The sequence below is a fragment of the Salvia miltiorrhiza genome, chromosome 6 (assembly GCF_028751815.1).
Source record: "Salvia miltiorrhiza cultivar Shanhuang (shh) chromosome 6, IMPLAD_Smil_shh, whole genome shotgun sequence".
In the NCBI taxonomy this organism is placed as follows: domain Eukaryota; kingdom Viridiplantae; phylum Streptophyta; class Magnoliopsida; order Lamiales; family Lamiaceae; genus Salvia; species Salvia miltiorrhiza.
The window spans coordinates 41,773,636-41,798,286 of NC_080392.1; the positions used below are offsets into that span (position 1 = coordinate 41,773,636).

Here is a 24,651-nt window from a genome sequence, read left to right on the forward strand (position 1 = left end):
GCGTCGGTGTAGATTGGGTGCGAATCAGATAGAATTTGGTGCAATGGAGAATTTATAGATTGAAGAATATGTTCTGAAGAAAGCGAAAGGAGAAGAACAAAAAAAATGAAAATAATAAATAAATTAATAAAATCTACGAATACATATATATACTGGAAAAACCCGAGCATATAGTAAAAGCATCCACGACACGATGGGGCTCGAGCTTGCCCTCAGTGAGCCCCATCGCGTTGCCGAGCCGGGCGCGAAAGGATGGATATATGTAGGCGAATGCTATGTACACGCTTTTCAAAAAAAAATCGTTAAATTCGACCATTGTATTTTTTGTGGTTTTTTTTTTCTACTGTAATTCAAACAGTTGTTGGAATGGCTCTTTTAAAAAAAAAATTAGACTCAAAATCTCTTTATAAATATTACTCCCTCCATCCCATTACTATTGGACACGAAAATTAAGAAATGTATAATTAGTAGATAAAGAGAGTTGGTGAAAATTATTTAAATATTATGTTTAGTGAGAGAATGCGTTGCCAAAAAAGGAATGAGACTTCTCATTATAAAAAGTGGAACATTTGTAATGGGACGAAACGAGTAACTCATTTCATTCATTTTTCACAATAAGTTCATTCTACTATCTTTTCCTACTCGATATTTTTTAAAAACATGTCTTCTTCTTCTTTCAACTCTCCTACTCACGTGGTCCCGGAACTTGATTTCGACGAAGAAATACTTAAGCTTGTGGGCACGATTCAGCCCTATCAAGCTCTAATTTAAATTCAAATTTTAATTATTGTAATTTTTGAATTAAAATTTAATGAAAATTTCATCTTTAAAATTCGATGTTTATTTTATTTAGAATTCAATTTAAAAAAAAAAATCTATAGAACTCCTCTATATATGGTCCCCCCCCATTGTGGACGGGGCGGCTCTTTATAGAGCCTCAAAGGGACTCTTGCACTGTGGATGCTCTAACGACCTAGCGTATGAAAGTGCGCCTCCCGATTGTAAGCTTCATGATTGCAATATGCCAACCAAACAATATGATTGTGATTCAGTATGAGAAGCAATTGGTATTATAGAATAATATGGAATTGCAATCTTACAATTATTATAGGTAAATAAGTTTGATAGTTTTCAATAGTTGAATCGAGTGGTTGTTGCATATGCACGAAATGGTGAAATGAAACGAAAAGGGGAAGTGGGAAACAAGTAAAAGTAATCTAACCAAGATTCCAAAAAATCACAAGGAAATCACAAACAAAGCAAAGAAACATTGATCATCAACATACAACTCAACTCAGATGAACCTGGAGTAGTTTTCTGCTTCGATTCCACGTGGATATCGCGCGTGTCTGCTGACGTGGATGCAATGCATTGCTTGCCTTCCGAAGAATCGACCAATCTGCACCTCATAATATCACACACACGCATTTGCTCTGCTTCAGATGGGCTGGTGATTTCATGTCTGCAGGCACGAGAGACAGAATGTTGAATCTCCATAGCATTTCTTTCTGAGTAAAAAGGGCTACAAAGAAGATGAAAACGAACCGTTGTCCAAGTGTGGTTGAACGACGACGTGCATCGTGGTGACTCCTCCCGGGACATCGCACAACGGGCTCCTGCATTCACCCACAGTTCTGCTGTTCTCTAGTATCCTCCCTGCACTGATCAACTTGATGTCTTTCACTGTATGCGGAAGGCCGTGGCCGTGGCCGTCTTCTTTCTCTGCTCCAAAACAACTTCCTTACCACATATATATGCACAACAACTTCAAAAAATATAGATTACTTTCAAACTCAACTACATCACCTCAACTTCTCATCCAACCACACAGAGCCTAAGATTCTTGTTTTTCTTCTTTCATTCATTCTATTAAGGTAGTTTGGTTTCACACAGAAGGGATTCAATCCAAATCTAGAGATTCTAGATCAAACACATTTGGCACAACATAAATCAATTTGTATTAGAGATTCAAATCTTTGCTAAAACTATGTCATAACAACACAAGTCAGGAAAGGAAAACATCAAAAACAGCATGGTGGGATTCGTCTAACCTCTAGGCCATTGTGCTATGATGTTCTCCTTCAAGGTAGCAATACTCGTGGCAACGGGGAAGTTTCTCGGGCCTATATCCGAGCCATCGGTTAACCTAAACTTGATCTCCAGCTGATCTTGAGCTCCAGACATCTTCAAACTATTAACACCCATAGAAACACCAAGATCTTCACTTTGCTCTTCCACAAAGCAAGCAATCAATCAATCTCCAATGGATGCTTACCTCTAATTTTAGGCCAAATCAAGAAATCTTCTCTGCATACACTTCCACAAAATCCATCCAAGTTTCCATATACCTCTCTTCTCTATAATGGAAACATGAGCTCAGATTCATTAGAAACACAATCTTGAAAATGTGATGGTGAACATATTTCATATATCCCTATCTAAAGGAATATATATATATATATCACTATGTAATGTAATGGAAGTTAAGTGGAGCACCAAAATGTGCAACTCATCATTATATAATTGAAATTATGACGAAGGAATTTCAACGATGCCTAGCATCAAGGAATAAGAACCAAACCTTGGACATGTCCAAACTCCAATAGTATTTGCACACACACACACACACACACATTTGTATATATATATACACTGAAACTCTTACTATTATACAGAAAGCTAGTGAGTGAAGCCAAAAAAAGAAAAGAGTGTTGACACTAGAATTTCACCACCTATTCCCCTAACCTCAAAAACTCCTAAAGATTCTTTCTTCCTTTTTTTAAGATTAAACTTTTTCTCAACTAATTTTTTTCATTGTATTCACATCGCTACCAAATCAATCAGAAAGTCAAACCCCACAAGCACTGAAGAAACTACTGAATTCATCCTCTCTTTTTTTTTTTTTTCATATTTCAGATGAAAAATCCAATCTTTTACTTTATCATAAAACACAAATTATTGCAAGGTCAGACTTACTTGATCTGGGGTCCTCTTCTTCTTTTCTCTTTTCCAACAAGTTCTTAACTTTTTTCAAGAAACGCAAAAAACAAAAGCTAGAGAAGAGGGAGAAAGAACAAGAAGAAAAGCTTTAGGAACTGATTTTCATAAGCACTACATTAATGATACTGTAAACTTAATAATAATAATAATAGATCATTAAATGCTAATTAATAAATTAATTAATTAGTGAAAGCCAGACATAAGACATTATTGGTGGGGGGGGAATAAAGAAAATGATCAGACAAGAACGAGGGTGTTCCGTAGTTTCCAAAGTTATTCTCCAAATTCTATGGGAAAAATCGACTTAGATTTTCCTTTTATTTTTTCATGATTTTTAAAGTACTAATTGACCTTTACAGTTGTGATAATCTATTACATAAATAGAAGTTAATTATTGCCAAAATTTACAATAATGTCGTTTTTTCTTTAAACTATTTCAATTGATTATTATAATAATATTCTTACTAATGTTTACAAATTGGAGTAAATTAATGGGCTCATAACATTCATAACCATTACACTTATTTGCTCTAATTTGTTAACGTTATGGACTTATGCATCCCAATTTATAAACATTAAGAAGATAATTGCATTAAACATAATTTCATAACTTATGTATCCCAATTTATAAACATTAAGAACATAATTGCATTAAACATAATTATAAAAAAAAAATGTTTTTTGCTATAACTATTATGAGTGTATTTGTTACTTAATCATTTCTTAACTGCAAAAATGTCTTTGCTAAATCTACTGCAAATTCAATTTTTTTTTTCTCCATTCTAATATTGCATATTTTCCGCCAATCTTGTTTTCTATTTCTTTTTTGTAATTTTATTTTTTATTTGTTATTTATTCCTTTAAAAATAATGTAATTCGACTAATTGTAAAGTATTAAATATACATATCACATTAAAAATCAAGGCATGATTTTTAAATTGATATACATTATGTAAAATATAAATTTAAGATAAAAAGGTTATAGACATTACTCATTATAAATATTAAAGAGAATTATTTATCAACCTATATATTATACAAAAACAATACAATCGTTCAAAAATAGTAATTGTGATTGTTCAACCTATTTTCAAATTTGGATTTTTGAATTAATTTTATCAAATTAATTAAAGTTTTTATTTTTTTAATATACTACATTAGTTTTTTTTATTTCATTTTTTTAATATTTAAAATTTCTTTCTCTTCCACATCATCAATATTCATTCCAGCTAACCACATTTATTTTGGGTTTATCCATGATCACTCCAACCACTCAACTACATTTATATAATTATTTTTTATTTTTTAATCATGATATTTTTAATATATTAAATACTAATTAAAATAATAACAATAAATTAAGAGAGATTGATAACAAAATTAATAGTAAAAATTGATGTTATATATAGATAAATAATAAAATTATATTGTATGTGTAACTATAGCAACATGTGTATATTTGTAGAGAATTTAAAAAAATGGTGTTTTCTATTTTTTTATTTTGATAAATTTAACTTAAACTCAAAATCAAATTTAATAAACTAATAAAATGTTGACACTTGTCTCGAAAAAAGTGGAAAGACCTTGTGGTCTCTTGGAGATGATTGGGCTCCCACGATTGGTTGAGCTAAATGATTAAAATATATACTATTTTTTATTTATAGTCGACCATGAAGGGTCCAAAATTTTTATACTGTGAATGCACAAAATAAATATAAATATAAAATACGCTAACAATATTACTATATAATAATTCAAGTTTATTGGGGATTGAGAATTTAAAAGTTTACTTATTTATTATATACTTTAATTAAATATATATACAAATACTTAATAAAAAAAATGTTTGGGGCACGTGCCCCCAGAATGGGGTACATGCGTCCGTCTCTGACCATGAATAACAACAACCTCCGTGCCATATGGTCGACCTCCACGTTTGAAAATGGATATTAAACAAAAAATAACTTTTTCTATCTTGCAAAAAGACGGACCGTGGTCTGTTTGCAACACAAATGAGACACTGTGACCTCTTTATTTTTGATAAAAGATAAGACATGTGATATTATTTAATTGGTTGTGTATATTTAATTTAGATATTAAGATAAAATCTTAATATTATATATATATATATATAATCTTAATATCTAAATTAAATATATATATATATATATATATATATGTGGAATGGTTCCAATAAGATATCTCAAACTCCAATATGATGAGATTTTAGATTGATCTATATGTGTTGATTTAATGTATTCTATGGCTGATATTTGTCTAGAGAGAATTTTTTTTACCTGGGTTCGAATCCAAGAGGGAGCAAAAATTTTACTTATTTTTTGAATATTGATATTCAACACTATATACTATCTCATTCATCACTATATACCTATGATGCACAGATTCTTCAAAAATTAGCATGTACGACGAATCGGATTCTTTTAGGGTGCGATTCTCTCGGATTCTCGTCGGATTTGCACCCGATTCGCCACATGGCGTATCTTTTAAAACAATTTATAAAAATAAACCGGATTCGAAATTCCATAGGCGAAATTCACGTATCTCGTGCACGAAAGGCCTACACAAGGTTATTTTGATAATTTTATTTTCAGTTATGACTTATATATTGGACTAATAATATTTGAATCGTTATATTGTTGCTCAATTAACTTATATAATTGAAAATGCTTAACTTTTGAGTAAAATAAAATGTAAATTACATATAATTAATTTAAGAAAATTTAAATTGTATATAGTTTATAAGCATTATATATCATAAAATTTTAATAATTAGATGTATCCTTGTCCAATCGCACTCTATAATTTTTAAAAATCCGTATCCCCGTACTCGTATCGTATCGCCCCCGCATCCGCACCCTCGTACCTATGCAACATAGCTATATACTGACTTATTCATTAATCTCACATTTCACGCAAAATAACAATCTCATTATAACTTAACCCTATATATATGGAGGTGGTTTCCTGTAAAAACTGATTTCATGGTGAAACCAGCTTCACAATGACACTACTTCAACATACAAATAACACTTTTTGTATGTTGAAGTAGTGTCATTGTGAAGCCGATTTCACCGTAAAACCGGTTTCACATGAATTTTTGTGATATATTAGTCCATTTGTCCCAATTTTTAGTATCAATATTTTCATTTTTGGATGTCCCATTTTTTTGTATCCATTTCTATTTTTGGTAAAAGTAGGTGAGACATTTACTTTACTTTAATTATTTTAACATTCACATAAAAGGTGATACCCTTATTCCACTCACAATATACCTAATTATTTTATTAAAACTCGTGTCACTCTCAATTGGATACTAAAAATTGGGACGGAGGGAGTATATATCAAAATTCATAATTTTAATTTCTCTACACACGCAAAATAATTTAGTTGTAAAAATTGAATGTGTAATTTTTCCGAAGATCTGTTTGAAGAACAATTAATTTATTTGTAATTTCGTATTGTTGTATTATTAATTTAGTTTGAGATTTCTTGATAATAATATATTTTATGTTTATTGCTCAATTTTACTTATTGGCATTTTAACATTTTTTGTTATAGTTATAATTCTTTATTTTATTTTTTATATATAATTCTTATGCTTAAAAAATATATTATACAAAATATTGTAGTTAGAATTGGAGTGATCATGAATAAATCTCTCAAAATGAGTATGGTTAAATTTGAATGAATATTGGTGATGTGAAAACAAGATCAATCAATTAAATATTAAAGAAATTGAATGATTATAGTGATGGCCGAGAATGGTAATATTCGAAAAGCATTGGAACTACCAGTTCCCAATTCAGAAGCTCGCCATCTAGTCCAAGAAAAAAAAAATCTTCTTAGAATAATATCTAAATCGGAACCAAAATATTCAACCAATTAACCCAACCAGGTGGCGATAATCATTTAACTATAAAGAACAGAATCTTTAGGAAAAAAACAAATTAAGGCGAGGGCCACCCAATAATATTAAATAATTACGAATCAGATCAATCAAATTCTTTAATGCCAGTGGCCTTCTTGTTGACAACTGGACAAACACTGCAACAAGAATCCTTGATAAAGAAATGTTTAACAAATCTTCGATAAAACAAAGGCTCCTATTTCTTGAAAGAAAGAAAATGTAGCACTAAAGGTGGCACATAAGCATAGTGCAGAACACAAAGATAATAATTAACAAGTAAATTTGATGAAAGAATAATCTGCACATCTAAAATGTTTGGACAGCTTCATAGTTCATACAAAGAAAATACCTGACTTTTAAAAACCTATGCTGTTCTCTAACTCAACCAGGTCCCAGTAACAACTTCCAAATCTACCCAAAAGATATAAAATTAGCAAAATGGAAATAATGGGAGAATCACAGCAAAAATCTGAACAAAAAAATGGAAACCGAGACAAGAGGAAAGTGTCGTCTTTACGTCTATTGGGGCCATAGTATGAGCCTTAAGATTTAATGCATCTTAGCTCTGTCCTCTCATGCAGTGGACCAGCGCATATACCATTATTCCCTTCTAATATCTAAAACATAGGTGACACCCCATTACGGAGATGCAAAAATAATATCATGCCCTCTATCCGACCAAAAATAGATGAATGAATGCTACTTTACATACTGGAAGAACGAATCTCATGCCTTGGTCTGCAATACAGGTCTTCTTCTTCAAGGATTGGGGCGAATCCAACAAAACGAAGGTTTCATGTCTGGCCACATTGCTGAATGTGTTCTGAGATTCACCTAAATCCCCAGTTTCTTACTTAATCAAGAATTGATAAATATTACCTGCCACAAGACTTTGAGTATATAATCCATAATGCCTCTGTCTTTGTCCCATGATTTCCTCGGTGCATGTCTGGTGTCATTAGACTCATTACTACTCCAAGATGTGGCAGTTCCTTATGAAATCACTAGAGTAGTTCACGTATTTTGTCCAGAATGGTCGGAGATGCTCAAATCCAATCTCCAACCAAGGTTTTGACTGGCCATTGTAGTGGATCACGGCTGCCTTTTTCACATTTTCAATATTCGTCTTATTCTGATAGCCCAACCCAAGCATGTGCCAGGAAGGATCAATTGGATGAACATGACCCTTAAATGCAATCAAAGCTGGGGGCAGGGTTCCAAGTTTCCACAACGTGAGGTTTGACTTCAGATTCTGTAATTCACACCACCCACATTAGAAGAGCATATTACAGAAACTCTTCACCTCATGCTGAAGTAATGGGAGTTTATAGCCAAAATAGAAATTCTAAATGAATTTTCTTCTAAAATGCTGTTAATGAGCTACGCTAGACATAACCAGCCCCTTCTCTCAGCTGCCATTAACCTATTCACCCACCTCCAGCGGACACAGCAGCATTTGATTTTATTTTTTAATCTTGATTCAATTGTTTTGCCATTTGAGCTACATCTCCAGACTTTATAGCATATGTTTAATCTTAATTTTAGAAATTTAAGATCAACATATGAAATATATCACACTGATATCCTATAATTATCAGCATCAGTCCTAGTTGTAACAAACAAGACTGGACGATCTCAATTTTATTATAGCAGAAAATCATTACTATTATTAATATGATTATTCAGGAAAACGCTGAAGTCTGGAGGTAATAGGGGCAAATGAATGACATAATGAAAAAAACGCTCATGGATAAACCATCCAACTTTATCTTTTTCAAGAATGGGAAGAGCTCAGCCATAGGGATTATAGATACGTGGACATAAGAAATGAGCTTCCATTTGTGAGGGATTTAAATTTCTATGCAGTTTATTTAATATCATTATGTCTTAAGTTTCAAACTCAAAGTGTGTAGAAGATCTGGTGCTCCAGCAGCTAAAGTAAAGACTTGGAACTTGCTTGCAAAAGCAATCCTCTTCCATTAATCAAACTAAGAGGCAAAAACAGATGATACGAGAAATAACTTAAATTGTATGGAAATTTTAGTGTACCTCTTTAAGCCAGGTGTGATAAGTATCTCTAATATTTGTCTTCCTCCATTGATGCAAGTCAAAAATATTCATCCCATATGCCCATGCACATTCATCAGGATCCAAGTTCTTTGCTATAAGTGGATGAGAGAAGTTGAAATAGTTCCTGACTCGCTTAGACATAACCCACTCATCTTCACCTTTACAAGTTTCAACAGCTCCATTAACTTTTCCATTAAGGTCAATTTCCCAGAGAGGAGCCAGATCTCGTTGAATTACAACATCATCATCCAGGAAAACCACTTTATCTAGGTTCGGGAATAGCTGCAAATCATAGCAAATATTACTGTCTGCTGTGAATCTTAAGATTTTTTTAATGAAAGAAAAGAATGCTGGAACCAACTTTCAATCCCATCCATAATTTAAAGATACAAAATAGCCAGAGTGAGAAACAAAGCCGCATCCCTGATGTCCCAGAAAAAAGCATACTCATTTAGGCAACACAACGCCAATGCCATGCTCCAATTATTTTTATTTGACATTGTATGTACTAAATCATGGATCCCACAAATCAATCTATTCACCAAGAACCTGAATGTTCAATAAAGAGAACAAGGACAATAGACCACTGAAGAAATGAGTAGTAGGAGTACTAAATTTGGTTAAAACATAAGCATACGAAGATTGAAGTAATTAAAATGATATGAGCATTTATTTGACCAGAGTGCAATGAAGGGATCAAAATGATAAGCTTCAAGCAAAGGAACAAGATTAATTGTCTCAATTTTCTCAAAAATGATTGTATGTGAAGTTTGATCCTCACCCCTGGGCTAAGTCAGGGCTTTTCATTTCAAATATGTCACCCAGAATCACATATATTTAGGCACATAAGCAGACAAGTGCAGATGATGAAAACAGATAGCAGTTAGTCCAATGGCATACCATCATTTTGGTGTATGACATTCCTATTGTAAAATAAATACAATATAAACATAAAATATGGAACATCTGTATGTTCAAGCGCAAACAATTACCTCTGGGAGATATATACGAAGATGGTTAAGCAATGAGATATACTTTGGACTCCTAGCTTGTAATTTGGAAGCAAATGTTCGTGGAGTCGTATCACTAAGATTGGCCCCGGCAATATGATTCCCATGGTAGTAATTCCTAATACCATTGTGGTTCTCCACAACTTCAAGAATTGGAACATTCTCTCTTGTTAACCAATCAAATTGATGCACACCTTTTACTTCAACTATAGCAGGAGGCAAAGGATGCAGGGCAAACCATGAATGCATGCCAGCATAAGTTTTCTTGTCAGTTATGACATGGAAAACTATCTTTTCAGGGTTTGCAGAAGTCTGTACAGCAGATGTGACAACAACAGCAGCAGCAAGAATATTGTCTGTGGATAACACAAAGTGATGGTAGGAGTTGTCAGAGAGCAAAGGAAGTAACTCCGGAGAAGGTAACTGTCTGCGGGCATGAGCATTGGAAGAATACTCATCAGTCAGCCTCAATGAAAGGCAATGAATGCTCTTCGGGATGGCACTAGCTGCAAAGTGTTTATTCATAAGCTCAGCAAACCTGGACTGCCTTATATCCCTTTCAGATCTCTCCATCTGTTACGAGAAAAGACAATTTTAAAACTAAATATAATTGTTTGCAACCAAGGTCACTTGGGAAAATCCAAAAAAGTAGTGGAGCATACAGAGATTATATAATCTCATGAATGAAATGCATGGTAAAATAAAGAACTGTGTTAAGTGGTTCAGGAACGTAACTTCATAGAAAAAAAGACATTTTTCTAATGCATATATTATTTGCTAACCACAAATAGTATGAAACTGTGAAAAAAATGCAATACACAAATACATACCATTCCTTTCAGAATCAGGGCAAAGTCCTTTGAACTATACTTGTTGTTTTTCATTTCAGAAAGGAGTTGATTATAAGAGTCTGGGATCTTCAAGGTGTCAGGGACTTTCTCAGAGTTTACTTGATTCAAAATCTTAACAAAGTCCTTCACCAGCTTCTGTCATTACAACAACAACGACAAAGTTTTAGCTTGCTTTTTATGATTGATAAATTAACCATATGAATATACGAATCATACCCCGGAATCAGTGGATCTACCAAGAAGCTTCGGTCCTAACCGACGTCCTAAACAATCTGAAAGCAATAGAAAATAAAATTTGAGAACACATATATTCAGGATTTTGGATAAAAAACGAAAACTTGCATATTCACATTAAAATGCCTTAAGGAGATCAACGACATTTGTCCAAAAGCACAAACAGAAAAGGAAGAACTTGAAGCAGTCTTAACAGAATTGTCTACAAGTTGTGTTGTATATAAATGATTTTTAGTTGGAGGAATTTCACTGCATGGATTAAAAAAATTATAGTGCTTCTCAAGTGAAGGGCCAAGTTAGAATTTATCCAAGATGGGGTTAAGCCATCCTGTTCCTTCTTTAGACATCTAGGAAGAGCAAACCTGAAAACTTTCCATAAAGGTGATCACCACACTATCTCTAGATCAAAGTTGTACAGAAGCATAAAGGGGTGCATTTCAATAGTGGATGAAAAAGATATTTAGCAGATTTACAAACACAGGAAAGGATATTTAGCAGATTAGCTTAACAATATCAAACACCTAATACAGAAAGGGAAAAAAAATTGTTTGACGCAAGCACCCACAACAACAGAACTGAATAAAAACAGCAAACACAGGCAGAATGTTCGACCATCCCCATGTACATATTGATATAACAAGTCTTTTTTAACACAACAATTTTAATTTATCTACCATAAGGTTGAGAATCACAGCCAACAGGAGAATCATAATTCAGGTCTCACATCAATCTACACAACTTTAGAAGCTAGAAACACAGTAATGCCCCATACCACATGCATAATACCGAATAATAATTTAGATTGAAATAACATCATAATTATCTAAAGTAAACAAAACCAATAAGGCAATAATTAAATCATGATATCAATCGAAGAGCCAAGGAGAAGGAGAATCTCACAACGTACCAATTGACGAACACTTGTTGACACCTTCAAGGGTGACAAGAGCTGTTAGAATGAACACAAATGGCAACAAAAACGCAAGAATCAGAATGCTGTGGAACAGCGTGCGGTACGAAATGTGGCGAGCTGCGACCTTGATCTTCATCAAATCTCCACCTCCATTTCCATTTCCTACACCGTTGCTCGACGATATCGTTATACTTCTCATGCTAGGTGAGAAGTGCAGCTGCATCTTCCTGCACCGCCGCCCCTCTCCACCAGTATCCTCCTATTCCCTCCTTTTAACCTCCCAAAATTCAAAGAATTACCACAGGCACCACCACTTGCGCCGCCACCGATACAACCAATCCTAATATTCTTCAAACGTACAAGGTCCAAATAATTCTTCGAAATCAATAAAGCGCTTCTCACCATCAGATCCGCCACCGCGGCAATCCAATGATCTCGATCTTCCCTCCAGCTGTGAACTCCTCGATTCTAACAAAATCCCGCCCAATCCCACTAGCCCTAGGGTTTCCGATTGCTTTCCCGATTTCCGTGTTCTATATGTATCTAGCTTAAGCAAATCAACGAATGAAATAAATGAATTAACGTAAATGTGAGAACAATGCATCAACTAAATCATCACAGCAAAGCAAGTAATCAATTCTCCCCACCTCTCTCTCTCTCTAGATTTTGCCGTTAATGGCTGATGATGGAATCTCTCTCCCTCTCTCTGGATCGGAAGTCGGAAGAGTGAATGTAGAGAGAGAAACTATTAATGTTGTTTATTTACGTCTTTGTTATCATTTTCTTCTTATTAAAACTATAATACATCGACTATTAATGTCTTTGATTTTTCGTTATAAATTGTAATAACAACCAAGTAACAGAAACTTTTGTCTCAAAAAAAAACCAAGTAAATATACAAATTTTATTTTGGTCAAAAATTCAAACCGTGTTGTCCTAAGAAAAGACCGGTTTGACTTTTACAATCCACTCACAAAAGAAAAAAAATGAATAAGAAGGTATGATTAATTATGGCATAAAATGATAGGTTATCACTCAGCCATCAGGCTAGAGGAATTTAAGTCCAGAATTGATAGGTGTCATTAATTGTCTAATATGATAGGCGTAGTGATAATTGTTTCTTAATTGCATACCGACACTCAACTTTTCCATGAACTTTTTTTTTATCAAAAATTTCCTAAACTTAATGTGTTGAACAATTTTTCCATACTTTTTTCTCCGGTGAAGCTCCGGGCTGACTTGTCGCCTACGTGGTAATATCGAGCTGACGTGACGTCTATTTGGACTAAAAATTGACACTTGAAAAAAAAATCATTCTCTTTCTCTTCCCCCCTCCATGTCCGGCGAACACCACCGCCCCACCAGATCCGCCGCCCCCTCTCTCTCCACCGCCCACCGCCTTCCCTCCTCCATGTCCGGCGAACTCCTCCTCCATGTCAGAAACAGTTACACATGTATTCTCTTCGTTTGCACGGTGGTGGTCAGTTTGTTGTCCAATCGAAGCGCAGAGGAGGCGTAAGAAGGTGAGGGATTTGGAGCTCTGCGGCGACAGCCCTATGGCTGTGCAGTCGCCGGACTTCGAGGAAAGGGGGTAGGGTTTACAGCAGGGCAGAGCAGAGTAGAGTAGAACAGAACAGAGTAGATCAGAGCAGAGTAGAGCAGAGTATAGAAGAGTAGAGCAGAATAGAGCGGTGTTGGCTCTTCGCCGATGGTCGTCCGAGGGCAGAGCAGAGTAGAGTAGAGCAGAACAGAGTAGATTAGAGCAGAGTAGAGTAGAGCAGAGTATAGAAAAGTAGAGCGGAGTAGAGTATAGTAGAGCAAAGCAGAGCAGAATAGCGCGGCGTTGGCTCTTCGCCGATGGTCGTCCGACCGAGAAAGCAAGAAAGGAGGGAAGAGAGAGGGCGAAAGCAGATCCGGCGCCCCAACCTTAATTTCGTCTCCCCCGTTTTCCCCACCCCCAAACCCTAATTTCACCTCCTTCCACCCGCCGCCGCACCAGATCCGGCGCCCTTGCCGCCGCCCACCCCTCAGATTCACCCCTCTATCCAAAATCTAAGAGACATCAATTGTTGCGATAAGGTTAGCGTCCGGCGCCGCACGAGAACGGGCAATAGCAAACTAGCACCGCGTGAGGTCGCTGCTGCAAACCAACACGCCGCTGCACTGCATCTCCGGCACTGATCCTCCGTCGATTTCCTCCTCCTTCGCCTCCGTCGAAATTAAGGCTTAGAAAGGGGGGCTGATGTTAAACGACGTCGTTTACCTCCAATTAAACGACGTCGTTTCAATTCTCCGCCGGCGATGCCATATCATATATCCGGTCACTTAAAACATGCCATGTCAGCTATGAATTTGGGGATTCTTGAAAGTTATGGAAAAATTGTTCAACACATTAAGTTCAGGGAATTTTTGATAAAAAAAAATCATGAAAAAGTTGAAAATTGGGGTATAGTTCATGGTTTTTGGCGTAATTAACCCCTTATTTTAAATATCAAAGTGAAAGTAATATTTTTTGAAACTAATATACTACTCCCTCCGTCCCATGACAAGTGTCATAGTTTATTTATTAAATACAAAGAAACTAGAACACTTGTTATGATACAGAGTGAATAATATTATTAGAGCATCTCCAGTAGAAGGTGTTAAAGGGAGGTCCTTTTTTGTGATCCTCACCTTAGCACCTCCCATCTCAAGTGCATTGACTCTATAAGAGACGCTATAATCTTCATTTCCATTTAATCTCATTTTTTCTCTTCTATTTAAAAATTTAATATTTCATTAAAATTAAAAATTCAATATTACATTAATTAAAATAAAAAAATTTAAATTTTAAATAATTTTAAAAAATTACAATAATTAAAAAAAAAAAAACATAGACTACATGAATCATCTACGCATGAGCATTTATTGGACCATATTCTGGTGCCATGCCAATTGAGCCTCTGACATCCTTAAAGTATCCGTGTTGAAGATTTTGAAATCGAACTCCTCCCTTCTCATCTTGAATTTTATGATTTTTGGTTCGGTCATTTTAGCTTTTGCTTCGGCAATGATTCCACTTTCTTCCCTTTACCTTTATCGCGCTTCGCCGCTTTCTGGCCTTGGGGCCTCGTCGTCATACTTGGCTCCGAAGATGTTGTGGCCTGTCCCTCAGAGCTTTTTGACTTCTTGGGGAAGTGCACATCCTCGCCCTGAGATGCAAATCGCTGACATTCGCGCAAGATCATCCATGCTTTTGAAATGCCTAAATTGGGAGCCATTGTTGGCCTCATTGATTTTTTGCGCATGTTGAGTGATTTTCTCGTCACTCATTCCACTACCCCAACTAGCTTTGCATTTGTCGTATATCGCTTCACACAGTTTAACGTCCTTTTGAATGCGTTGAAAGTGAGATTTGATATGCATGTTCTCACGAATAGGAGCTCACTCTGGTTTATTGGCGTTGAATCTCTCAGTGACACCTCTCCAATATTGAGTAGCTTTTTTACCATCTCCCAATATTGAGTTGTGGGTAGCCTCCACCCATAACATGCATATGAGCTCTGTCTCGGCACTCATGTACCCAATGCGGTGCTTCGAAGACTTTGGCTTCAACAACGGGCGGTGGGTTTGTCGGAGTTGGAAGAGAGCTCGGAGAAAAAATATTGGAGCCTTCAGAGAAAGAAGCGAGCCCATCATCGGGTTGGTTCAAAATTTTATTTTGGGACATGACCTCACACATTATCACTTTTTCTAAAAAAGTAATTGGTCATTTTTTCTACTTCATATATTATCTACCAACATTTTTTAAACTTGTGTCATCTCTCAAAGCCCCAAGTGATACTCTCTTACGGAATAGATGGAGTATTTAATTGGAGATATAAGTTTTCATATTTGGCTGGTTCAACATTTGGATTTATTGTAATCATATAATTAAGTTAAATTATGGATTTTATGAATTTTGAAAAGATTAAATTATAATAATATAATTATTATTAGACATAAAATATATAATTAAAAATATATAAATGAAGAATCTAGATAAATAAAAATAAAGAATTATGGAGATGTCATTCTAAGATCCTAAATTAAGGAGAGAGCTTCAATCCATTTTCCTATTAGACTACATTTACTAATGACCTCACCGACCGATCATTATATAAGACAAAATGTTTGATTGCAAAAGTAATAATAAAATATTCTAAACCGCATAACCGGTCGTAAGTTTTGGGTAATGACCGACTTAATTTAATAACCTCATTTATCAAATGAGGTTATGCCATTTGGCATTTTGTCATCAAAAAGTATAATAAAAAATAATAAAAGAATAAATTATATTTAGGTTGGTGTGGGTTATTGATAAAGTAAAAAAGTTATAAAATTGAATTGAATTATAGGTTGTATATGTGGAAGAGAGAGAAATGTTTTTCTATTAAAAAGTTGGGTTGATGAGGGTTATTGATAAAGATAGTCTTATATACTCACTCGTCCACAAAAAAAATGTGGTCTTTCTGCTACTTTGGTTCGTCACCAATAAGTGTGATGTTTTTCATTTTGATACGTATTTATATTTTAAACTTTATTCATATTCAATAATGTACAAATAAAATTCATCATTTTATACATCTCTCTCAACTACTTATTAAAACTCAAGCCTGCACACTACACCATAACTTTGATGAAGGAATGAGTATATAGTATCAAAATGGGAACCAAAATATTCAACTAATTAACCTAATCAGGTTGGGACAAACATTTAATTATAAGGTTGCATTTTCTTAGTTGCAACTTTATCCTAAGAAAAAATTAGAAATTTTATTTAAATTTAGTTGCCACTACATCATGATAATAATATCATGGATTTGAATTGGAGTGAAAATGTGTAAAAAAATAGTGCCTCAATTTCTTTTCGATTTCATCCGAATGTGAAAATAATGAAAAACATATAAAAATATATATTTTTCATCATTTCTAATTATTCATCCTACGGAACATGTGAAAAAGCTGAAAAAATATAAAAACATATACTCCCTCTGTTCCATAAAAGTATGCATAATTATTGATGGCACAAATTTTAATAAATATTAGGTGAATGTGTCACGAGGAGAAGAATGGACCCACTTTTTATTGGAGTGTTATAAGTAAGATAACAAAATAAGGAATTAGTGGCGAACCATGTGTAGTAAAATTATAAATATATGTTTAAAGTAGAGATAAAACAAAATAAAGAATTTGTTGTGAGATAATATCTAAAAATAACAATGTACATTTTTGTGCCAAAATGAAAAGAAGTATCCACTCTATCGTGGGAATGAGAGCATTTTTCATCATTACTCACCCTAAAGGACAGAATCTTCAGAAAAGGGCAAAGAGATCATTCAAATTAAGGCGGGGCCACCCAATAATCTTAAATAATTACGAACCCGATCAATCAATTTCTTTAATGCCAATGGCCTTCTTGTTGACAACTTGACAAAGCAACAAGAATCCTTGATAAAGAAATGTTTAACAAATCTCTGATAAAATAAAGGCTACCATTTTTTGAAAGACAAAATGCAGGACTAGAGGCGGCATAGAAGCATAGTGGAGAACCAGAAGATATTGATTAATAAGTAAATTTGATGAAAGAATAATCTGCACATCTAAAATGTTTGGACAGCTTCATAGTTCATACAAAGAAATACCTGACTTGTAAAAGCCTATGCTGTTCTCTAACTCAACCAGGTCCCAGTAACAACTTCCAAATCTACCCAAAAGATATAAAATTAGCAAAATGGAAATAATGGGAGAATCACAGCAAAAATCTGATCAAAAAAATGGAAACCGAAACAACAGGAAAGTGTCGTCTTTACGTCTATTGGGGCCATAGTAGGATTTAATGCATCTTAGCTCTGTCCTTTCATGCAGTGGACCAGCGCATATACCATTATTCCCTTCTAAAATCTAAAACATAGGTGACACCCCATTACGGAGATGCAAAAATAATATCATGTCCTTTATCCAACCAAAAATAGATGAATGAATGCTACTTCACATACTGGAAGAATGAATATCATGCCTCGGTTTGCAATACAGGCCCTCTTCTTCAAGGATTGGGGAGAATAAAGCAAAACGCAGGTTTCATGTCTGGCCACATTGGTGAATGTGTTCTGAGATTCACCTAACTCCCCAGTTTCTCACTCGATCAAGAATTGATAAATATTACCTGCCAAAAGACTTTGAGTATATAATCCATAATGCCTCTGTCTTTGTCCCATGATTTCCTCGGTGCATGTCTGGTGTCATTAGACTCATTACTACTCCAAGATGTGGCAGTTCCTTATGAAATCACTAGAGTAGTTCACGTATTTTGTCCAGAATGGTCGGAGATGCTCAAATCCAATCTCCAACCAAGGTTTTGACTGGCCATTGTAGTGGATCACGGCTGCCTTTTTCACATTTTCAATATTCGTCTTATTCTGATAGCCCAACCCAAGCATGTGCCAGGAAGGATCAATTGGATGAACATGACCCTTAAATGCAATCAAAGCTGGGGGTAGAGTTCCAAGTTTCCATAACGTGAGGTTTGACTTCAGATTCTACAATACACACCACCCACAACATTAGATGAGCATATTACAGATGTTCTTCACCTCATGCTGAAGTAATGGGAGTTTATAGCAAAAATAGAAATTCTAAATGAATTTTCTTCTAAAATGCTGTTATTGAGCTCCCCTGGACATAATCAGCCCCTTCTCTCAGCTGCCATTAAACTATTCACCCACCTCCAGCAGACTCGATAGCATTTAATTTTATTTTTACATTTTGATACAATTGTTTTGCCATTTGAGCTACATCTCCAGACTATATAGCATATGTTTAATCTTAATTTTAGAAATTTAAGATCAACATCTGAAATATATCAGACTGATATCCTTCAATTATCAGCATCAGTCCTAGTTGTAACAAACAAGACTGGATGATCTCAATCTTATTCTAGCAGAAAATTTACCACTGGCTAAAGAAAGCACTAGTTTACCTCACCATGTAGTCAGATACAACTCCAGAAAAAGTGATGATACTGCATGTTTATTTCCACTGCTTGAGTTGGTCCAGCTTAATAATTAGCTAAGAATGATGTTGTAGCAGAAATTGGGGCTACAAATGGGGGTTCAAGGTGGATGGGCCACAAAAGAGTTTAGCAACACAACTTCATCTTTTTTCAAAAATGGATTTAGCTATAGGGATTATAGATATGTTGACATAAGCATGAGTTTCCATTTGTGAGAGAATTAAAGTTTTATGCGGATTATTCTAATTATGTCTCTTAAGTTTCAAAGTGCGTAGGAGATCTGGTGCTCTAGCAGCTGAAGTAAGAACTTGGAACTTGCTTTCAAAAGCAATCCTCTTTGCTTAGTTAAACTAAGCTGCAAAAACAGATAATACGAGAAATGACTTAAACTGGACGGAAATTTGTGTACCTCTTTAAGCCAGGAGTGATAAGTATCTCTAATATTTGTCTTTCTCCATTGATGCAAGTCAAAAATATTCATCCCATATGCCCATGCACATTCATCAGGATCCAAGTTCTTTGCTATAAGTGGATGAGAGAAGTTGAAATAGTTCCTGACTCGCTTAGACATAACCCACTCATCTTCACCTTTACAAGTTTCAACAGCCCCATTAACTTTTCCATTAAGGTCAATTTCCCAGAGAGGAGACAGATCTCGTTGAATCACAACATCATCATCCAGGAAAACCACTTTGTCAAGGTTCGGAAATAGCTGCAAATCATAGCAAATATCACAGTCTGCTATGAATATTAAGATTTAAAAAAATGAATAATAAGAAAATATTCTTCAAAAAAGAATGCAGGAAACAACTTTAATTCCGTCCATAATTTAAAGATACAAACAGCCAGAGTGAGAAACAAAGGGCATCCCTTATGTCCCAGAAAAATGCATAGTCATTTAGGCAACACCAATGTCATTCTTTAATTATTTGACATGGTATGAACTAAATCATGGACCCCACAAACTATTTCTTTAGATGAAAAAAATCTATTAATCAAGAACATGAATGTTCAAGATAAAGATAACAAGGACAATAGACCACTGATGAAACGAGTAGTACAAAATTTGGTTGAAACATAAGCGGAAGAAGATTGAAGTATTCAAAATGATATGAGTATCTATTTGACCATAATGCAATGAAGGGATCAAAATTCCAAGCTTCAAGCATCGGAACAAGGTTAACTGTCTAGATTTTTTCAAAAATGATATGTAAAGTTTATCCTTACCCTGGGTTAATTCGGAGCTTTGAAGTTCTAATATGAAACCCAGCCATATATTTAGGCACATAAGCAGACAAGTGCAGATGATCAAAAAAGATAGCAGTTAGTCGAAGGCATAACTACATTTTGGTGTATGGCATTCCTATTCTAAAATAAATATAATATAAACATAAACCATAAAACATGGAACATCTGATTGTTTAAGTGCAAACAATTACCTCTGGGAGATATATACGAAGATGGTTAAGCAATGAGATATATTTTGGACTCCTAGCCTGTAATTTAGAAGCAAATGTTCGTGGGGTTGTATCACTAAGATTGGCCCCAGCAATGTGGTTCCCATGGTAGTAATCCCTAATACCATTGTGGTTCTCCACAGCTTCAAGAACTGGAACATTCTCTCTTGTTAACCAATCAAATTGATGCACACCTTTTACTTCAACTATAGCAGGAGGCAAAGGATGCAGGGCAAACCATGAATGCATGCCAGCATAAGTTTTCTTGTCAGTTATGACATGGAAAACTATCTTTTCAGGGTTTGCACAAGTCTGTACAGCAGACGTGACAACAACAGCAGCAGCAAGAATATTGTCTGTGGATAACACAAAGTGATGGTAGGAGTTGTCAGAGAGCAAAGGAAGTAACTCCGGAGAAGGTAACTGTCTGCGTGCATGAGCATTGGAAGAATACTCATCAGTCAGCCTCAATGAAAGGCAATGAATGCTCTTCGGGATGGCACTAGCTGCAAAGTGTTTATTCATAAGCTCAGAGAACCTGGACTGTCTTATATCCCTTTCAGATCTCTCCATCTGTCAGGAGGAGAAAAGACAATTTTTAACTTAAGAAATTAAGTTTGAAACGAAGGCCACTTGGGGAAAATCCAAAGAACTTAAGCTTATTTTGGAGCATACAGAGATTATATCATCTCATGAATGAAATAGATGGTAAAATAAAGTATGTGTTAGGTGGTTCAGGAACGTACTTCTAAGGCATATATTAGTACTTGCTAACCACAAATAGTATGAAACTGTGAAAAAAAATGTAATACTGCATAAATACATACCATTCCTTTCAGAATCAGGGCAAATTCCTTTGAACTATACTTGTTGTTTTTCATTTCAGAAAGGAGCTGACTATAAGAGTCTGGGATCTTCAAAGTGTCGGGGACTTTCTCAGAGTTCACTTGATTCAAAATCTTAACGAAGTCCTTCACCAGCTTCTGTCATTACAACAACAACGAAGTTTTAGTTTGTTTTTAAAGATTGATAAAATGATCATATGGATACAAACAAATCATACCCCGGAATCAGTGGATCTACCGAGAAGCTTTGGTCCTAACCGACGTCCTAAACAATCTGAAAGCAATAGAAATAAAATTTAAGAACACATCTTCAGGCTTTTTGATAAAATAAATGATAAATTACAGATTCACATTAAAATGTCTTAAGGAAATCAATGACATTTGTCAAAAAGCACAAACAGAAAAGGAAGAACTTGAAGTGTCTTGACCGGATTGTCTACAAGTTTGGTTGGAGGGCTTTCACAGCATAGATAAAAAAATTATACAGTACTTCTCCAGTTAAGGGCCAAGTGAGATTTATGTAAGATGAGGTTAAGCCATCCTGTTGCTGCTTTAAACATCTAGGGACAACATACTAGTAGGAAGTGTTAACCTGAAAACTTTACATGAAAGGTGATCGCCACACTACAGAAGCATAAAGGGGTGACTTGCAATAGTGGATGAAAAAGACATTTAGAAGATTTACAAACAAGGAAAAAAATATTTAGCAGGCTAGCTTCACAATATCAAACACCTAACACAGAAAGAAAACGTTTGACACAAGCAGCCACAGCAACAAAAGAACTGAACAAGTACAGCAAACACAGGCAGAATGCTCGACCATACTCATGTATATATTGATATAATAAGTCTTTTTTTTTAAAACAACAAGTTTGATTTATCTACCATACGGAGAAGAATCATACCCAAGTCCATACCAATTGCATGATACCGAGTAATAATTTAGATTAAAATAACATCATAATCATCTAAAGTAAACAAAACGAATAATTAAATCATGATATCAATCGAAGAGCCAAGGAGAAGGAGAATCTCACAACGTACCAATTGACGAACACTTGTTGACACCTTCAAGGGTGACAAGAGCTGTTAGAATGAACACAAATGGCAACAAAAACGCAAGAATCAGAATGCTGTGGAACAGCGTGCGGTACGAAATGTGGCGAGCTGCGACCTTGATCTTCATCAAATCTCCACCTCCATTTCCATTTCCTACACCGTTGCTCGACGATATCGTTATACTTCTCATGCTAGGTGAGAAGTGCAGCTGCATCTTCCTGCACCGCCGCCCCTCTCCACCAGTATCCTCCTATTCCTTCCTCTTAACCTCCCAAAATTCAACGAATTACCACAGGCACCACCACTAGCGCCGCCATCGATACAATCAATCCTAATATTCTTCAAACGTACAAGGTCCAAATAATTCTTCGAAATCAATAAAGCGCTTCTCACCATCAGATCCGCCACCGCGGCAATTCAATGATCTCAATTTTCCCTCCAGCTGTGAACTCCTCGATTGTAACAAAATCCCGCCCAATCCCACTAGCCCTAGGGTTTCCGATTGCTTTCCCGATTTCCGTGTTCTATATGTATCTAGTTTAAGCAAATCAACGAATGAAATAAATGAATTAACGTAAATGTGAGAACAATGCATCAACTAAATCATCACAGCAAAGCAAGTAATCAATTCTCCCCACCTCTCTCTCTCTAGATTTTGCCGTTAATGGCTGATAATGGAATCTCTCTCTCTGGATCGGAAGTCGGAAGAGTGAATGTAGAGAGAGAAACTATTAATGTTGTTCATTTTCCGTCATTTTGCATAGTATTAAAAGTAAACTAATACATCAATGATTAATTATTTGATTTTTCGTTATATAGTAGTGTAATAACAACTAAGTTCTAACCGAAATCATATGTTTTTGGGCAAAAATTCAAACCGTGTTGTCCTAGCCTCCTAGGGAGAGAAAAAGGGCAAAAAAGAAGAGACTGGTTTGACTTTCACCAAAAAAAAAAAAATACTATAGTATGTTTTTTTTTAACATGTTTTTGATCTAGCGATAAGTAATTAATATTCAAATAATTATTAAAGGAATGATCAAAACTCTTAGAGCATCCACTACGGGTTCAGCGAGCGGGTGCATACCCGGCTCGCGCGAGCCCCTCATCTATGCCGAGCTCAGAGGGCGCGCGTCGGGCCTATTAAAAAATATAAAAGAAAATACTTGAAAATGTAGAAAATGGTCGAAAATTAAAAAAAAAAATCTTTAAACTTTCAACAATTTTTTTTTATTATTCTTATTTTTTTCTATTAATACCTACACTACTCTTTCATCAATTACTTCATTCTTGATTCTTCTCTTTTCCATTTTCTCTTCTCCATTATTCTATACTCTCAAGTAGGGACAGAATCATAATTTTTAATTGTGGGGTCACAAAATGTAAGCATATTATTAATATAAAATACCTTTAAAAAAATTACTACATAATAATTCAAGTCTATTAGAATTAAAATATACTTACAAGTTTTCATTAAGTGAAACATTTGCATGATCAACTATCAAAAATCCCTTTTCTCAATATATACAATCAAACTATCATTCATCCATTTATCTCTCATCCGATCGCGTAAACGATTCTTTATGATATTCATTGCAGAAAATACTCTTTCAAATTAAGTATATACTTATTGGAGATCGAAAAGTTAAAAATTTGCTTATTTACTTTAATCAAATATATATATATATATATATATATATATGTGTGTGTGTGTGTGTGTGTGTGTGTTAATAGGGGAATCTACCCACATTGATAAAACATCGTACAAAACTACCCACCCAATAAGTCAAAGATCGAAAAGTGTAATTGATGGTGATGGCTTGCTTGGTTTTTTGTGTAAAAGTTGATGATGATGAAAATTGTGTAAGAGTTGTGTAAGAAAACAGTTAAAATTGGTACAAAATGTGAGAAAATGTCAACTCACGTCACTTTCATGCATTATAAAATTAAATAGATTTGAAAATTTTGAATAAATTAGGGGACGCTTGTGTGTTACAAACATTAATACGAAGGCCAAAAAAATCACGATTATGTCAATTCTTAAGAATTTTTTTTTTGAAACCAATGAACCACGTACCCGCCAGTACACTACAAGAAAACACGCGTTTAACGACCGAAATTAACGGCCGAAAATTTCGGTCGTTAATTTTGCGGCCTTAACGACCGATTTACGACCGTTTAGCGACCGATTTTATTTTTTATTTATTTTTATTTTTTAACGACCGAAAATTCGGTCGCTAATTATTTTTTTAATATT

The 24,651-nt window shown here is 34.9% G+C and overlaps 3 protein-coding genes across 5 annotated transcripts; all 3 read right to left on the minus strand.

Moving 5' to 3' along the window:
* Positions 1-1,196: 1,196 nt before the first annotated feature.
* LOC130989656 (membrane-anchored ubiquitin-fold protein 2-like) lies at positions 1,197-3,306 on the minus strand. 2 transcript variants are annotated; one of them, XM_057913699.1, is made up of 5 exons: positions 2,977-3,306; positions 2,276-2,357; positions 2,052-2,191; positions 1,546-1,722; positions 1,197-1,462 (listed from the first exon to the last, which is right to left on the minus strand). In XM_057913699.1, the coding sequence occupies exons 3-5, from the start codon at positions 2,182-2,184 to the stop codon at positions 1,407-1,409; spliced, it is 366 nt and encodes a 121-aa protein (XP_057769682.1). In that variant the 5' UTR covers positions 2,185-2,191; positions 2,276-2,357; positions 2,977-3,306; the 3' UTR covers positions 1,197-1,406. The 2 variants fall into 2 exon arrangements, with proteins under 2 accessions (XP_057769682.1, XP_057769681.1); XM_057913698.1 differs by having other exon boundaries at positions 1,546-1,740; positions 2,977-3,291.
* A 3,903-nt stretch (positions 3,307-7,209) lies between these two features.
* Positions 7,210-12,809, minus strand: LOC130989628 (probable galacturonosyltransferase 14). 2 transcript variants are annotated; one of them, XM_057913656.1, is made up of 7 exons: positions 12,654-12,806; positions 12,001-12,549; positions 11,076-11,131; positions 10,839-10,994; positions 9,991-10,581; positions 8,978-9,280; positions 7,210-8,180 (listed from the first exon to the last, which is right to left on the minus strand). In XM_057913656.1, exons 2-7 carry the CDS (start codon positions 12,227-12,229, stop codon positions 7,899-7,901), a joined length of 1,617 nt encoding a protein of 538 aa, XP_057769639.1. In that variant the 5' UTR covers positions 12,230-12,549; positions 12,654-12,806; the 3' UTR covers positions 7,210-7,898. The 2 variants fall into 2 exon arrangements, with proteins under 2 accessions (XP_057769639.1, XP_057769638.1); XM_057913655.1 differs by having other exon boundaries at positions 12,001-12,809.
* A 4,775-nt stretch (positions 12,810-17,584) lies between these two features.
* LOC130989629 (probable galacturonosyltransferase 14) lies at positions 17,585-23,204 on the minus strand. The gene is made up of 6 exons (XM_057913657.1): positions 22,383-23,204; positions 21,557-21,612; positions 21,321-21,476; positions 20,476-21,066; positions 19,446-19,748; positions 17,585-18,563 (listed from the first exon to the last, which is right to left on the minus strand). Exons 1-6 carry the CDS (start codon positions 22,609-22,611, stop codon positions 18,282-18,284), a joined length of 1,617 nt encoding a protein of 538 aa, XP_057769640.1. The 5' UTR covers positions 22,612-23,204; the 3' UTR covers positions 17,585-18,281.
* Positions 23,205-24,651: the final 1,447 nt, after the last annotated feature.